A 16,846-nucleotide genomic window follows, 5' to 3' on the forward strand; every position below is an offset into this window, starting at 1 on the left:
GTGCATTAGGGTCTCTAGCAGTGGGTCCCAGTGAGAAGCACAGACGTAGAGCGCAGCTGGGAAACTGAAGGAGAAGCGGGCTGCTGAGAGCCTGAAGTCGATATTACCAGGAGCCCACACGTTTTACTCCTGATTCCCTCAAATGTCACCCCTGGTGGGGAGGGCACTTAAAGGCAAGTCATGAGGTTAAATTATGGTTTATTTTGTTTAAAAAAGTAGTAGTATATGTAATACATTTTATGAGACTTCCACTAAAAATAATGAAATAAGTGTGCCTTTGCCTTGTAATGTCCTCTGGCAGAATAGGTTCTAAAGGACGCCTCGTTCCTCGGTGGCTCTGATCAGTGAGGGGCCCTTCTGCTGTAATGTGGCCAGTTTCATGCTGAACCTTTTCAGAAAAGTGTAGAAGCTCTAGAGAGTTTTGTGAAGGGAGCAAAAACTTAAAGGGACAGGAGGTAAACCTGCAGAGGAGGATGCCGGGCTGTAGGAGTTTATACCTGGAGGAAAGCCCTGTGGCCGTCCTGGGTGCTGCTCCCCACGTGCCCGGCCCTTTCCGCAAGTGGCAATTCCTCGCGCCCTTTGATGTTCGCTGTGGTCGCTGTAGTCGGTGGATGGGAGCGCGGTGGTAGGGCCACTTTGTCGGGAGCGTTGGTGCTGGTGGACACGTGACCCCACTCCTCTTTTGCCACCTGCGGGAAACATGGAGAGCTCCCCAGGGTGGGTCACCGTGGCGGTGGTGTTGGCACCACAGAGTGTGGTGAACTTAGAGTGAGAACCCTTTGTTTCGGGCCCAAAACATAACCCAGCGCATCTTGACCACACAGGATCTTATCTACCTGTCCCTAAGTACCTGGTTAGCATCACAAAGATGGATGTCCGTTGGCTGAGTTCTGAATGAAGGAGGTGAGCTTGCTCGCAGGGTGTCCTGCTGGTCTGGATGACAAGCAGGCGTCTGGCACCCACAAGAAGTTAAACACAGCCTCCCTGGAGGCCGTCAGAGAGGGCCTGGGCCGGGTGGCTCAGGCGTCGCTGCCCCTCCAGGGCTGTGGTTTGGTGGGTACGGTCATGTAGGCTTAGGGGAGGCAGTCAGTGCCTCCCCCATGGATCCTGGAGCTGTACAGGAAAGCGAAAGAGGTTTGTAAACGCGTGGCCATAAGAGCTGTTCTCAGGTGTTGGAATTTGTTTCACTCGTGTTCGCAGTGTTTTTGCTTTTGAACCAAAAGCCCATTGTAAAGTATCATCATGAGGAAATAAGTGACAACACAGTGGTGTCCTATGCGATGAATTGCATTTCCTGGAAAGCGGATAGCAAATCCTCGCTCTCAGTGTTCGGGGAGCTGGTTGTAACTGGGTGTCTGTGGGGCTGCTCCTTCTGGCTCTGTCTCCGGGGAAATGGGGCTCCGTTCCAGAATCCCACTCAGTGGACACGCGCATTTGCTTTTCACCTTCCTGTTCTCAATGCTTTGCCCACCACTTGAGCTGATGGGAAGAGCAGTCTTGTCTTGAGCTGCTGTTTAAAGCGGTGCTTACCTTGTTCTTAAAAATGGTTTTCTGGTCACTCAGCTCAGCATTGAAGTCACAGTGATATTTGTGGCAATGACACATCCTTGGTTGACAAATGTCAGCGTTATATTGAACTAGAATCAGGTGTTATCATAGGGAAATAAATCCCGTTCAGTAATTGGAATTCCGTGGCATGGAATGTTAAGACTTGAAATAAAAAATGGCGTCCTTGTGAATCTGGTGTGTGTGTGGAGACACTGGTTTTCTTCTTACTTCTCTTTGACTCCTTTTCCAGCCTTTTGCCTCGACTCAGCCCCTCACCTTGGCTGTAAATCCTTAAGGGCAGAGCCCCTGACTCGAATGTCTCTGCACACCCTCTGCCCAGCGTGTGGTGAGGGTGATGCTGGGCCGCTGACGCACAGCATGAAGAGGCAGATGCGTGGGTGTGATCACTTCTGGAAAAACAAGGCAGTACATCCTTGGCAAACTTAAAGACATGTTGTAAAACAATGGAATGATGCCTATAACAAAAGTGAGCTAATACAAAACCAGATGTAAATTGTGTTATCAGTTTTGTTTGACTCTAGTTGAATCAGGACAGAGGGGAGTAGAGGAGCAAATACCAGGAAGTCTAAAATCATAAAAATGTTAAAAATTGTGGATGATCGACTGGTGTGTGTGGCATTGGAGTGTGAGATGTTCCACAGCTTCCACAGCCTGTTCTGTGTGCTGCAGAGTGTGTGAGAGAGGTTGCTTTTCAAAAATTCATTGATTAAGTCAATTGTTTAGAATTCAGAATACATTGTGCTCTGTAAAATGTCAAGGAAGCTTAGGGTTCTGCGAAACCCATTCAGCCTGTGGCAGAGCTGAGCGCCACAGTGCTACTACAGTTGTCGTTGTTTTTGGAGCACAAAGTGACCCAACGAAGGGGAGTGTGAATTGATTACTGTGTCAGTGCTCAAAGATGACGAGGACGCGCAGGAGGCAGAGGGCTGGGCCCGGGTCTCTCAGCCCTCGAGTGCGTGCAGGAGCTTTGGGAGCTGAGGGCACTGGCGCTTTTCTCTATTTTTACACCTTATGTAATATTCTTTGTCCTCATTGCAGGTACAGAACAGCTCCTGTGCACAGCTCTGGTCAGGATTGCATTTAAACTCAAACATAGAAAAGGAAAAAAGATTTTAGTGGCATTCATAAAGGTGTGTGGCGGGGAGATTTCTGTTGGAGTCCGATAACTGAGAGGTTTCAGAGATGGGGAGGTGGGATTGTCATTCTTGTCAGAGCACTTGTGAGGGGTTTTTGTCCTCCCCCTGCAGGAGGGCCTCACGCCACAGGAGCTTGCTAGGCAGTGCCGCGCTCGGCGGGTCGGTTCTGGGGGATGTTTAACAGCCAGACGGGGGCAGGACAGGGCTGCAGTAGAGTGTGGAAAGTGTTGGTGTTAATAACCCAGGAGGAGTGGGTTTTGATTTTTTTTTAAAGCAAAGTGTGCCTTTGTTTATGTTTTCTTATGCTGATTTTTATGCTTTTATTTGATATTTGCTTTTTCTTTCTAATTATTTATTAGGCTTTGCAAAATTCTGAAAGCAAATGTTTCTTTGGTTGTGAAGATCTGAACATTAACTTCAAGTTCTACCCCAAAGTTTTCCCCCAAATCACTTTGTTGTAAATTATTACCCTGGACTAGCATTTTTTTCCCCCCTGGGGTGAGGAAGATTGGCCCTGAGCAAACATCTGTTGCCAATCTTCCTTTTTTCGCTTGAGGAAGATTGTTGCTGAGCTAACATCTGTTGCCAGTCTTCCTCTTTTTTGTTTTTCTCCCCAAAGCCCCAGTACATAGTTGTATATCCTAGTTGTACGTCCTTCTAATTCTTCTTTGTCGGATGCCACCTCAGCATGGCTTGATGAGCGGTGTGTAGGTCTGCACCCAGGATCCGAACCAGTGAACCCTGGGCTGCCGAAGCAGAGCGTGTGAACTTAACCACTGTGCCCCTGGGCCAGCCCCTCTCTAGTCTTACTTCAATTCCCATGAATTTCTAGGTAATGTGTAATCACTAACTTGACTGCTAACTTGGCTTTGTTTTTAATTAAGCTTTTAATTTTGAGATAGAGTCATATGCAATTGTAAGAAATAACACAGAGAGTTCTGTGTACCTTTTACTCAGTTTAACCCAACAGGTAACATGTGGCAAAACCACAGCTCAGAATCACAACCAGGATGTTGACGTTGATGCAGTCAGGATGCAGAACTTCTCCATCACCACCAGGATCCCTGTGTTGCCCTTTTATGGCCACACCTACCTCCTTCTTCCCATCCTCCACACCTGCCCCTCCTCCCTGGGCAACCACTGATCTGTTCTCCTTTCCGTAATTTTGTCATTTCAATAATCTTATATACAGTACGTGACCTTTTGGGACTGGCTTTTTTTATTCACTGTAGTCCCCTGGAGCTTCATCCGATTTACTGTGTGTATCAGTAGTTTGTTCCTTTTTATTGCTGAGTAGTATTCCATTGTATGGATGTACCACCATTTGTTTAACCTGCCCCTGTTGGAGGACAGCTGGGTTGTTTTTAGTTTGAGGCTATTACGAATGAAGCTGCCACAAAATCTGTGTGCAGATTTTTGTGTGAACAGAAGTTGTCATTTCTCTGCCCAGGAGTGTAATTGCTGGGTTGCTTGGTAGTTGCACGCTTAGTTTTTTAAGAAACTACCAAACCGTTTTCCAGAGTTGCTGCACCTTTTTACATTATCAGCAGCTATGGATGAGTGATTCAGTTTCTCTGCATCCTTGCTAGCATTTGGAGTTTTTGCTATTTTTTATTTTAGCCATTTTGATAGATGTGTAGTGGTTTCTCATCTGTGGTTTTAATTTTCGTTTGCCTGATGGCTAATGATGCTGCACAGCCTTCGTGTGGTTATTTACCACCTGTAGATCCTTTTCAGTGAAATATCTGTTCATGTCTTTTGCCCATTTTCTAATTAAATTGTCTATTTTTTTTTTTACTGTTGAGTTTTGAGAGTTCTTTGCATATTCTCGATACTAGTCCTTTGTCAGATGTGTCGTCTGCAAATACTTTCTCCCATCTGTGGCTTGTCTTTCCATCCTCTTCACAGGGTCTTTTGCAGAGCAAAAGTTTTAAATTTTGATGAGATTGGGTTTACCAATTTTTCCAAAGATTTTCTCCTGTTTTTTATAGCTTTATGTTTTACATTTAAGTGCTGGTCCACTTTGAGTTCGATCCTGAATAAAGTGTGAGGTTTGGGTCAAGGCTCCGTTTGGGGTCTGTAGAGGTGCAGTTGAGCACCGTTTGTTGGAAGGACTCTCCCCCTGAACTGCTTTTGCACCTTTGTCGGATGTCGGTCGGGCGTATTCGTGCGGGTCTCCCTCTGGGGCCTCTGTTCCATCCTGCTGATCTGTGTGTCTGCTGCTCCATGAGAAGACGTTTTAACCTCTCTGTCTCCTAGCATACAGCGCCAGACAGGAGCTTCTGTTCCTGACAGCCGTGCCAGACGCGGGGAAGTTGCCAGGAGAGAAGCACTTTCCTGAGGAACTGAAGGTGGGCACAGCAAGACCGAGGGCACTGTCCCCTCTGACCTGGTCAGCAGAGGAGCAGGGCAGCCTCTCCTGGTTGTTACCTGTGGTGTCTCCCTCCCACCTGCTCCCCGCTCCTGCCCCAGTGGGTCCCCCTTTGTGTGGGAACTGGCCTCCCTCTGTCCGTGCTGTCATCTCATCAGCTGGTTTCCACTTGCCATCACGTTCTGCTTTAAAGTTGCTGCTTCTGCACGTTTCTGCTCATCTTTTTACTTCTCTTTGGGGGAGGCATGGTCACATCTGTTTTTATGTTCCTCACAGTGCTGTGTATATCATGGGTGCTCTGTACATGTTGACTGAGTTAAATTCCTGAGCAGCTGAGAACGATCCTTGCCAGGGGGATGGAGGGTGGTAGGCAAGGGCAGGAGAAAACCAAGGGAGTGGGAAAAGCTTTCTGGCCTCGAATCATGGAATCTTAGAGTTAGAAGGGGTCCTGGACAGAAGAGCAGCTAATCCAGCCTCTGAACAATATGGCTGAGAGAACTGAGTTCTGGAGAACGGCCGATCATCCCAAATCGTGTGGGCGTTGGCGGCGGAGCGCGCGACTGTGGCTCTCGCCCGGCGCACCTTCCTTACACTCAGACTCCAGGTCTCTCTCCTCAGGTGCCTTCTGCACGTACAGTGCTAATCATTTCCCAGCCAAGGTGGGGACACTCTTTGAGATCCCCTCTCCCTTCCTAACCCCCATTCTGAGTCTGGAAGGTTCAGGTTGCAATTGTGCCAGAAGGCTCTTCAGCCCGGAATTAAACCATAGAGAAGGGGACAGTTCCTGTCCAGGATTTGCAGTATAAGGGCAACAGATTAGAAGCCAGCAAAGTCTAGAAAGCATGTACCAGCTCAGACTAAAATGCTGCTGGGGGTTACTTTCTGCAGGACATTGATGGACTAGAGATCAAGTCTGCAGGTCTCTTTGACTGGGAATGTTGCTTTTAGGATGAGCATTCCAGGGCAAGGAGGGAGCGTGGATGGACCACAGAGACAGGAAACCAGAAATCCCAATAGGAAATAGGAGGGTGGCTTTAATAGAAAAAGTTAAGGAGAGAACTGTTTCGTTACTTGGATCAATGATGACGCGAAGGTAGCGTAAGGGTTTTGCAGGAGGAGCACAGCTTGAGACTGGCGGGGCTGGCGCTGCGCAGCTGTGAGGAAGGAGACCGCTCATCCTGGGGTCACTCCCAGCGGACGGAGGGGTGCTCCTCCTGTGAAGGCTGCTGGCCTTCAGGAGTAACTGTGGTTGAAAATACTGCACCTGAATGTGCTTACCGTTTATAAAGCACTTTACTGGGCTTTAATCCTACTGGTGATCAAGAGCAGCCCTCGGAGGTGTAAGTATTTCTGTTCTCATGTGCAGTTGGGAAATGTGAGGCTCGAGGAGCTGACCCAGTGTGTCAGGGGCAGCAAGTAGTGGGCCTGGGCTTTCAACTCAGTGTCCTCTGTCCCCTTCCCCTCCTGCCCTGTCCCGCTGATCCTCAGAGCACTCAGGAGTGGGCTGAAGGAGCTGGGGAGCAGTGGTCGGACATCATCCTCTAAGGCCAAGAATTGGTAGAAGTTGAACTCAGCATAGTTTTTCCCAAAAGAAAGGTGATTTAGAAAGGTGATCAGGTTGCATGGCCCACCTTTAAAAGTTTATTCTGTGCATAACGTAGCTGAATACTTGAGTGGAAAAGAGTGAAAAATAATCTCAGTCATTAAAATTGATTTAGTATATTTGCAAAGGGAAAAAATAGAAAACGCCAATTGGTAAACGCAATTGAACAAAAATTTTTTTTATATATATATATAATGCTTAAGAAAAGCAAATTTGAAAATGATGGCGATTTTTCTGCAGTTTCTGGAGAGAACTTGTTTGGAGGTGCTGGCTTGTGCTGCTCTTGAGTGTCGGCCGTGATCCAGGTTAGATCTGAGGTTTACAAAACTTGGAATAGAGTGCGGAGAAGAGAGAGAGACTCTGAGTGAGCAAGAGTTGAGAGCAATGAGGGAACGAGGTAAAACTAGACTCCGTTTATCAAAGCAGGAAGGCGAGTGCCTGGCGCGGTCTTGGAGACGTGCGTGGGCCGGGGCAGCAGCGTGGTGCTCCTGCTCCTTGGAGAGGAGCGGAGGTCACTCTGTGAAGGAGCGGAGGTGGTGAGTCTGCAGGTGCCCGCTCTCACTTGTAGAATGTCTTCACCTCGGGAAGGAGCCATTAGGGATCCCCGAGACATCCTTCCTCCTCCAGGGAAACCCAGGAAATCGAGTGAGACACACAAGAGACGAAGTGTCCTGTAAAAGGTTATGTGTGTCAGGGAGTTGGTTATGGTAGAGCCTTGGAGAAAGAGCAGGGAGCCAGGGCGGTGGGGTGGAATCCTCTGTGTCCCATATTCCCAGTGTCCCTGTTCCAGAGTGTTCCAGAGGCTTATGTCCTCCCCACTTTGTAACTGATCCTGTCCCTCGGGGAGGACAGGTTCCTACAACTGCCACATAAGTGGACTGCCTGGAAAGCCCAGGGCATTTTAGTCCACTCGATAAAGTTAAATTGGAGGGACTATCTGCTTTAAAATCTTGGGAAGAAGTTCTGTGTAACTTTAAGGGCATAAATAGATCTAACAGCAGAAACATTTCAAAATGCTGAGAAACAAGGCCACAACTAGAGGTGGCCAAAGGAGTAGGGTTGGAAGAAACAGCCTCCCTATTCAGAACTGCCTTTCCAGATGCTTCTTGGAAAACCAGGAGACGTCTGTGGGCAGACATTCCACCAGGATGTGAACAATGAGGGGATAAAAAGTCAAGGATGGGGGGCACTGAACAACTTCTGCCTGTGTTGGTGCATCTCCATTTACCCCCTCCAGCCCCCTCACCTCCTACCCCCAACACACACGTGCACACACACACACAAGTATGCACACATGCATGTGCACATACATGTACACACACAGTGTCACGCATGTTCTCTCTCAGCTGAGGCCTTCCCAGTATCTCTAGAAAACTCTACAACTGCATCCAAGCACAGAGTAAAGACTCAGCAAATATTTGTCAAACGATCAATTCTGCCTCCTAACAAAGCTGTAAAATTTTGGCTCGAGCATTAACAAAAGGCCTCTTGTGTTACAGATAGTCGGTTAGGTTCTAAAGCAGACCCAAGGAATGTGTGTCATAATTTCGAACTGAGCTTTTTCATCTTTCTTGATTTTTTAAGTCAACCTTCACTCAAGAAGGAAAGTTAAATGAACCCATTTTGCATCCGTTTTCCTTGCCAGCTATCCTGATTCATCTCTGATTTATTGGGCAGTGGAAAGGCCCTGAGGCCACTTCAGGAAGTGCCTGGAAATAGTGTGTCACTCAGTAGAAAAGGGAGGAAGGAAAGAAAAGAGGGGGCCCGTGGAAGGTAAGAAAGGGACAGGCCAGCCCTGGAAGGACGTTCAGAGGGGACTCTGGGAGAGAGTTGTGGCTTTTACTTGGTGGAAGTCCTGCTGAAGGAAGAGAGAAAATGACGTGCTGTCTTGGCAGGGCTGCCTTTGGATACAGAAAGTACCCAAATGTGGTAGAAGTAGTCCGTGGAGGACTTGAACGGTTTTCCAGAACTTCCCAGAAGTCTTTATAGGTGCTCCCTCCACCAGCCATTATTTTTAAATCAGACTTTTTATGAAGTAATATGTACTCGCTCTGTATTTTAAAGAAATACCCAGAATTGAAAGGAGAAAACATCAACTACTGTTGTAAGCCGTAACTCTCTTTGAGAGCTGTTAGGACTTTTGTGTATTTCCTTTTTAGAAAGCATTCATTGCAGTGTGACATACGTGGCGCATGACTGTTTCCTTGGTGGTAAGCACCCGATTGTGCCTCTCTGGAATGCACTTTAGGGAGAGGGGAGGGTTTTGCTTGGTCGTCATGTCAGTTGTGCCGGAAGTTCAGCCACTGTGAGCAAATGCTGGAGCGCATTGGCACTGGTTTCTGCTCTAAGGGGTCATCAAACCAGGAGAGGAAACCTGCGTGAACCGGGGGCTGAGGCTCCGACTGGACACCCCTGCCCGCCTCCTAAGGTAAAATGACTTTCCTCCTGTCTCACGTGAGCTCCACCCCCCGCCCAGGTGTCCCGAGGAAAGGACCTTTCCTGGGACGCTGGCACACGGGCTCACCACATTCCAGGCAGAATCAACGAGGACACTCACGCTCGCATTTCCTGGCAGAACTTTTAATGTGCTGGAATCATGACCAAAAAGTCCTGCAAGCACCCAGGTATGAAAAGTCGGTTGCCTATAAAGAAATGACAGTGGCAGGGGCACGGACTTCTCTGCACTGGTCAGTCCCAGAACGTGACGAAGCCTCAGCTCAAGAATTTCATGGGGAGAGTTGTGACTCGGTGTTTTCACTCGAGTTGTATTCTCTGTGTGTAGGCAGCGGAGGAACTGCCTTAGCTGCACACGGGCTGGAAATTATACCTCCCATATGCTGATTTTTTGAGGGGAAAAAAGTTATTCAGGGACCTATTCCAGATAACTCAGAGATGATCAAAAATTGATACATGGGGCCAGCCAGGTGGCATAGTGGTTGAGTTTGTGCTCTCTGCTTCAGCAGCCTGGAGTTCACAGGTTCGGATCCTTAGCATGGACCTACACACCGCTCGTCAAGCCAGGCTGTGGTGGCATCCCACATGCAAAATGGAGGAGGATTGGCACAGATGTTAGCTCAGGGACAATCTTCCTTACCACAAGAAAAAAAAAAAAAAGACATCACAAAATAAAAGCAGCAGCAGTTTCCCTTGTGCAGTTTGGACCCTGGCCTCAGAAACCCCGCCGGAGGTGGGGCTCCTAGCAAGTCCCATGGTCTAGGGGCTGAGGTGCGCTTCCAGCTCACCCGCCCCTGCTTGGTTCTAGACTCACTGTCCTCACGGGCATGGGTGTCTGGCATCAAAGTCTTCACCCCACAGTTCGCTCGGGTTTCCTCTCCTGGTTTGATGACTCCACCGCCGCCGAGCTCCAGCATTTGCTCACGGTGGCTAAACTTCTGGGACAACAGCCGTGACGACCAAGCCAAACCCTCCCCTCTCCTGAAACTACCTCACAGAGAAACGCAATCAGGTGCTTTTCACGAAGGAAACAAATGGTTTCTGCATTTTTAAAACCCATGCTGAATGACCTAAGGTATTTTTTTAATTAATAAACCAGATATACCAGTAGACCAGAGTATCTTCAAAACAGTCACCATGTGTGTAGACAGCTGGTCCTTAGGTACCGTCACACAGACACTCAGAATTACCCGGAGGGACCTGCTAGGGAGAACGAAGGGGGAACCTGGCCAGCACTAAAATCCCTGAATGAGAAGTACCCGCTGTTTCTGGGAAACCATGGGCCATAATGCCATCAGCAAAGCGACAGGCAGGCAGCCCACCTGCCGCCTCGGTCTGTCCCAGCTGAGGATGGAGAAGAAGGCCCGCTCTCTGATTAAGCCGTGGTCCTGCGTAGCCGCGTGGCCTGAAGCCCCAGCCCCTGTGGGTGGGTCACACCCCAGAGCCCTGCTGTTTGCGAGGGTGGCTCCGAGGTTCTCGCGCCCGAGTGTTCCTGCATGGCCCCCAGGGGCTCGTGCAGGGCTCTGCCCTGTCTGCTGCTAACGAAGCCTGTGCCTCCTCCTTGCTTGCAGCCCACTGGGGCAATGCTCCCAGACAGCCAGCTTGCTCAACCCCTGGTCTATCTGGAGCGCCTGGAACTCATCCGCAATGTCTGCAGGGATGAAGCCCTGAGGAATCTCTCGCACACTGCCGTCTCTAAGTTTGTCCTGGACCGAATATTTGTCTGTGACAAGCACAAGATTCTTTTCTGCCAGACTCCCAAAGTGGGCAACACGCAGTGGAAGAAAGTGCTGATCGTGTTAAATGGTGCGTGCAGCGCCCGGTGACTGTGGTGGGCGGGGGACAGCTGGGTTTGCCCAGGGAGGTCACTGCGGCCTGGGTAGGGAGGCAGAGGAGGGTGGAGAGAGGAGCAGAGGAAGGCACGGTTCTCCTGAAAAGGCAGTTCTCTGTCGTGTTTTTCCTGTTAGTGTGGGACTTTAAAAGTTGGTGGGTTAATTTCGGTACTGATCGCTTTCTCAGGGCCACACCTAAGGTCAGGATCTCCTGGCTGTCCACAGCGGGCTCCCCATCCCGGGCAGCCTGCCCACCCGGGTGGATCCCTTTTCTTCTCAGACGCAGTGCACTGATCCCTACTCGCTCTGGCCTGGTAGGTCAACGCGTCACGTTCCCTGAGCCCAGGAAGCTGCCCTCACAGCTGCCCTTTGTGTGGTGAGAAGGGCCCCCCACACCCCGTGCCTGGGAGGGGAGCCTGGCCAGGTGGCCTGGGAGCCTCTTCACCCACAGACCCAGTATTCTGTGCCGCTTGGGTGGAAAGGAATTGTCCCCATTTTACACTGAGCATCGATATTCAGAGGGTTTAATTGACTTCAGGAAATTTGGGAACAGATCAGACCATTGAGAAGTGGCCTCACACACTGCAGTTTTTGATTACTCACCACTCTTTTCAGACACCATGTTTATTTGTTTAAACTCCAATTACTCTGAACTGATCCAAGATAAGTATGGGTTCCATCTGTTAAATTCAGCTTCAGAAGGAACTTGATTCCAGTCACCTGCATTGTGACTTCCTGCACCTGGAATCAGGCCTTGGAGCAGAGTGGGAGGTGGCCCTGGGGCCTCCGTCCTCCACCCACCACTCCTGCTGCTGTTCTCAGAGTTTGCTGTCGTTTGGCCTTTTCACTGGTTGGTTGGTAGGGAAAGGGAGACACTGGCCTCATCGTCTGTATAATTAATGTGCTTCTTGAGTAATCTGACAGTATGTTGGATTTTTGATATCAAAGAATGAGGTTACAAATCAAGTTTAAAACAATAAATATATAAAAGTCTTACAAATCTGCTAGCACGGTGTGAAGCGTCAGACTTTAAAGAAGTAAACACCCATTTACAAGGGCGGGATAAAAATGGGAGTGGTTTGCCAGGCCGTATAATAGAAAAAGGATGGTCCTTATGGCTGTCGTCAGTCGTCTCCAGACACACCTGCACGGGGACAGGTGCCTGCGCAGGCCCAGGGGCAAATGCACATTGAGGGCGGGTGTTCCTCTTGCTGGTTTTACAGCCTCCACAGCACTTAGCGCAGAGATCCAGACGGTGCTTACACATTTGGGGAAGGAATGAATAAAGCAGGTGAGGCCGTGGCTACTGCTTAGATGGTCAGAAACAGATTCTTCCCTGCCAGACTCTAAGTTTAACGAGAGAGGATTAACATAAAGACGGGTGTGAAGGTTTGCAGAGGCCTGGCTAAGATCTTCTCAGTGACGCTTTATTTCCATTTATCTAAGTGGAGAAAAGAGTGAAAAACCTGCCCAACCCCCCACCCCGCCGATGGGCTGCACGCAGCCTCTGTTCAGCAGTGGCCCCAGGCCCTGGCCTCTCCATCCTGCCCTGCCGCCGCCTCAGACACTCCCTGTCCTCCTTCACCCCTGATTCAAATAGATCACGTCACTCCCACAGCATTAGCCACGTTTCCAGCACCAAACATCTTTGCCACTTGCCAGCCTGGGGTGCTGTGAGGTTCCCTAGGAGCCACCTTGAGCCCCGGGGGCTGTGGTGCTGGGAAAGCCTGGTCTGTTGAGAGCGATGGGCCCACGACGGTGCTGTGGGTGTAAATCACTGTGTCATGGTCTGCTCCTCCAGCGTTTTCCCCCAGCTTCAGAGCAGAATAAGTGTTGCTGGTTTTAGCAATTGTTTGCATGCAGTGATCTTTTTCAAATGTCAGATTTAACCCAGTTTAGGTGTGTTGCCAGGGGTAGGTATTGCCCCCCACTCCTCCTAGCTCGTCTGTTTCCTCTAGTTGGCTTATGGATTACCAGCAGCTTTCCTCACTTTCATCTCTCATCCTGCTGGCAGAAGCAGTTTTGGAATTCAGTAACCTATACTTGGATACTAGGGTGGGCTTGTGGGGGACCTGGGGCCTGAGTCAAGAGATGAGCATCTTGCTCTAAGGATGGCACCGAGGCAGGCAGCCAACCCAGGCCTCTCCCTCTTTCCTTCACAGGAGCCTTCCCTTCCATCGAAGAGATCCCCGAAAACGTGGTTCATGACCACGAGAAGAACGGCCTGCCTCGACTCTCTTCCTTCAGCGAAGCAGAAATTCAGAAGCGGTAGGAGCGAGTACCTGGGGGGGCTGGGGGGAGCGATTCTGATGAACGCTGAGGCTCAGTTCCCTGCTGGCCGTGTATCCCAGATTGCTCCGGGAATACTGGGGGCCGTGGCTTTGCGCTGGTGGAGGCAGCCAGGCATACGCCAGCACTCAGCACACTTAAATTCACACGTCTTCCTGAGAACTTCAGAACGTCTCCACCCTTGGCTGTATGCAGGCCATGAAAGTGAAGGTTACATAATGGAAATGAGTGGCTGTTTGTGTTCTGCTTTGGTTCTGTTAAGTTTTATGGATTCTTTACTGAATGTGATCTTTATTTCATACAAAAGGGGTTTGGGTTGCAGGGAAACCCCCTTAGGTTTTCCTTTTTCCAAAGACGTCAGGCCTGCTTCTCCAGGAGCTGCCCCCAGGAGTGGTGGCGTGTACTGGACCTGGCACAGGCAGGGAGAGACTGCCCTCACTGATCATGGCAAGGATGGAGACTGGCAATGAAGAAACTACTTAGCTAGTCGTTGAAAAGTTCTCTTTGTTAGCTGTGAAACAGCCCCGTAGAGCAAGGTTTCAGAGGAATAGGAATGCATAAGCAGCAGATAAATGTCAGGGCACCAAATGCCCTTTGACTTCCCTTGCTTGTCAGCTACTTCATTGTCATTGCTTCTGGCGTGGCTTATTTGGTCTTCCCAACTTGTGCAGAACCTTTTGAACGCAGGTGTTAAATGCCCGGTCAGAGATTCTCCTGGGGAGGGGTCCTGCTACCCCCAAGCACTGATCTCCTGGGCTTGTGTGAGAGTGAGTGAGTTAAGATGCTCAGAGCCCTGAGAGCAGGTTCTGGCGTGGAGGACACACACCGTAATCACAGCCGTGTCCATGTTGTCACTCTGTGGTCACCCTCATCACAGGCCCTTCACACTGGCACCACTGTGCCACTCCCCAGACCACCTTTCCTGCCAACTGGAGCCTCGCTCTCTATTTCCTCTTACTGCTCCTCCCTCGTTTTTCCTTCCTTGGCAGTTTGGAATTGAATTTTTAAAGACATGCCCTTAAAGTAACTTTTCTCTGGCCTCCACTGTTCCTCACTCACTCACGGTTCCTGCCCTTATGATTGTCTGCCCAGGAAGAAAACCTTTAAATGTTCTTGAAGTTCTGAACTATTCAGATACACCAAACGTAGGTTAAGTAGATATCTCTACGGTGGCCCCGAAGGATGCTGAGTGCTGTGGCCTTAGACCAGTGCAGGTTCCGAGCCTCCGTTTCCTCACCTGTAAGGCGGGGTAGTCACAGGGTCTGCTTCCAAGGTGCCTGAGCAGTTTACATAAGAGCTGCACGTAATGCACCCGTCACAGGCTCGGCCGGGGTGAGGGTTCAGGGAACGGGGGCCGTGGCTGCCCCAATTGGTGGTCTTCACTCTCCGCCCCCAACTGTGACAACCAACAACATCGGGTTAACCTCTTCTTTATCTTCCTTTTTTCCTTAGTTTGAAAACATACTTCAAGTTTTTTATTGTAAGAGACCCCTTCGAGAGACTGATTTCTGCCTTTAAGGATAAGTTTGTTCACAACCCCCGCTTCGAACCTTGGTACAGGCATGAGATCGCCCCCGGCATCATCAGGAAGTACAGGAGGAACCGGACAGAGACCAGGGGCATCCAGTTTGAAGATTTTGTGCGCTACCTGGGCGATCCAAACCACAGGTGGCTGGACCTTCAGTTTGGGGACCACATCATTCACTGGGTGACGTACGTGGAACTGTGCGCACCCTGCGAGATCAAGTACAGCGTGATTGGTCACCACGAGACCCTGGAGGATGACGCCCCGTACATCTTAAAAGAAGCGGGCATAGACCACCTGGTGTCGTACCCCACCATCCCTCCAGGCATTACCATGTATAATAAAACCAAGGTGCAGCACTACTTCCTGGGCATCAGCAAACGAGACATCCGGCGCCTGTATGCACGTTTCGAAGGGGACTTTAAGCTCTTTGGGTACCAGAAGCCAGATTTTTTGCTGAACTAATGCGTAGGATTGTGAATTCAAGTATCTTTGTTAGACCAGAGGCTAACCAAGTGGAGATCTGAGCACAGAAATGACACTTCCATCATCGCGCTGCTCCTGAAGACTCCCGCAGTCTCCATGGACCTGTGCGTGCCTCGGCTGATAAAGCTGGACCCTGACCGTTACGACTCACTTTGGGCATAAGGTGCGCTGAGGGCCCTTGGCCCCTCCCCACCCCTACCAGTGCCATTGGGCCTTTGCTGTCCTCAGCAGGGGAAAAGGACTAAACATCGCAGTTTTACAGACCGGGAGGGAACATTACACGGCGTCAGGAGTCATTTCCCTCAGTTGTCAAAGAGGCGGACACACTGCCGGCTCCTGTGGATGGTGGGGCGGTGCTGCCTGCCGCCAGTGGGTTGCAGGAATGGCACCCAGCACTTTCACAAGGGATGGAGAAGCTTCTGGTCTGCAGAAGTCACAGGGGCTCACACGGTGAAATCTGAGTAATAACATGGCATCTCTGGCCCTCACCTTGGTGCTGCTGTCATCGCAGAGGCAAACCATTCTTTCTGTGACTGTTTTGTTCCTGTGAACTTCAGGATGCCCGAGGGCCCTTTTCAATAATCCGTCTTTTCAGGGTACGTGTCTGCGTGCTGCTCGTCCCTGTGTCTGAACCTCCGCCTCCCAACTGACTATCTCATTTAGCCCAAGAGATGTATTTTGAAGTGAGGGGAATGTATGATCTTTCTACCTGAGAAAGGGACCATCTTTGGGCAACTTAGAAGGAACAGGAAGCGCTGGCTGGGTCCGGAGCTCAGGCTGCTGTGGATTTGGTCACGTCCATCCTGATTATTGCCTGCCTCTTGTCTTTGACTGTCCTGTCTGGATGCGGGGTTCTCTCCCTGTCTTCTCCAGGGCCCACCCCTGGGGCCGAAGGCAAGCAGGGCAACATGCCAGCATCGCAGAATCAGTGCAGTTTACACATTTCAGTTTCCTTTCATCTCAGCAAAATGCTCACCACTGAACCCATTTCTGATAATGCCATCATCCCGGACTATAAGTTGGATAATCAAGTTCACCAGCAATAAAATCCTGGGCCCCGGCAGCCTCCAGGAACTCATCTTCCAGGCCCTGAGAGCACGCCACGGCTCCCATCTCATGCTGTCTGACAGTGAGGGCCCTCGAGATATGGGACAGCTTCCCTGGTAACAGTCCCAAGTGCTTGACTCTGCACAGCGCCCCGAGCCCAGCCTTTCCTCCAGGCAGCCTCAGCCTTCCCTTCCTCAAAATGCCTTCCTTAGTTTGTAAATGTGAAAGTAAAATAAAATTAAAAATATGTGCCAAACCTGACACGTGCTGCACTTCCAGGCAAGGGGCTCCCTGCCCACTCACAGTCCTGAGGCCTGCTGCCAGTGATGGGCCACACGGGTCTGCGCGGACGGCGTATGGTGACAGGACCGTGGAAGGGAAGTGAGGCTGCTCGGGTGCGGCTGACCACGACGTTGACGAGGGGCAGTCAGTGTAGTGGTCTCTCATCCTCCACTGACATGCAAAGGATGCAACCCAAGTTATTTTTCTATAAAGTTTTAGCAAAGCCTTGTTAAAATCACTTCACTCCTAATG

At 50.1% G+C, this 16,846-nt stretch overlaps 1 protein-coding gene across 4 annotated transcripts in view; it reads left to right on the forward strand.

Annotated features, from left to right (window-relative positions):
- Positions 1-16,568, forward strand: part of CHST10 (carbohydrate sulfotransferase 10) — a 29,552-nt gene extending 12,984 nt beyond the window's left edge. For all 4 annotated transcript variants that reach the window (XM_023618550.2, XM_070236081.1, XM_023618552.2 and 1 more), the window contains 4 exons: positions 4,965-5,056; positions 10,705-10,939; positions 13,128-13,233; positions 14,707-16,568. In XM_023618550.2, coding sequence (XP_023474318.1) covers positions 4,965-5,056; positions 10,705-10,939; positions 13,128-13,233; positions 14,707-15,244 — 971 coding nt within the window. In that variant the 3' untranslated portion in view covers positions 15,245-16,568. The remainder of the gene's footprint in view (positions 1-4,964; positions 5,057-10,704; positions 10,940-13,127; positions 13,234-14,706) is intronic.
- The last annotated feature ends 278 nt before the right edge of the window (positions 16,569-16,846 follow it).

The sequence above is a fragment of the Equus caballus genome, chromosome 15 (genome assembly GCF_041296265.1).
Source record: "Equus caballus isolate H_3958 breed thoroughbred chromosome 15, TB-T2T, whole genome shotgun sequence".
Classification (NCBI taxonomy): Eukaryota; Metazoa; Chordata; class Mammalia; order Perissodactyla; family Equidae; genus Equus; species Equus caballus.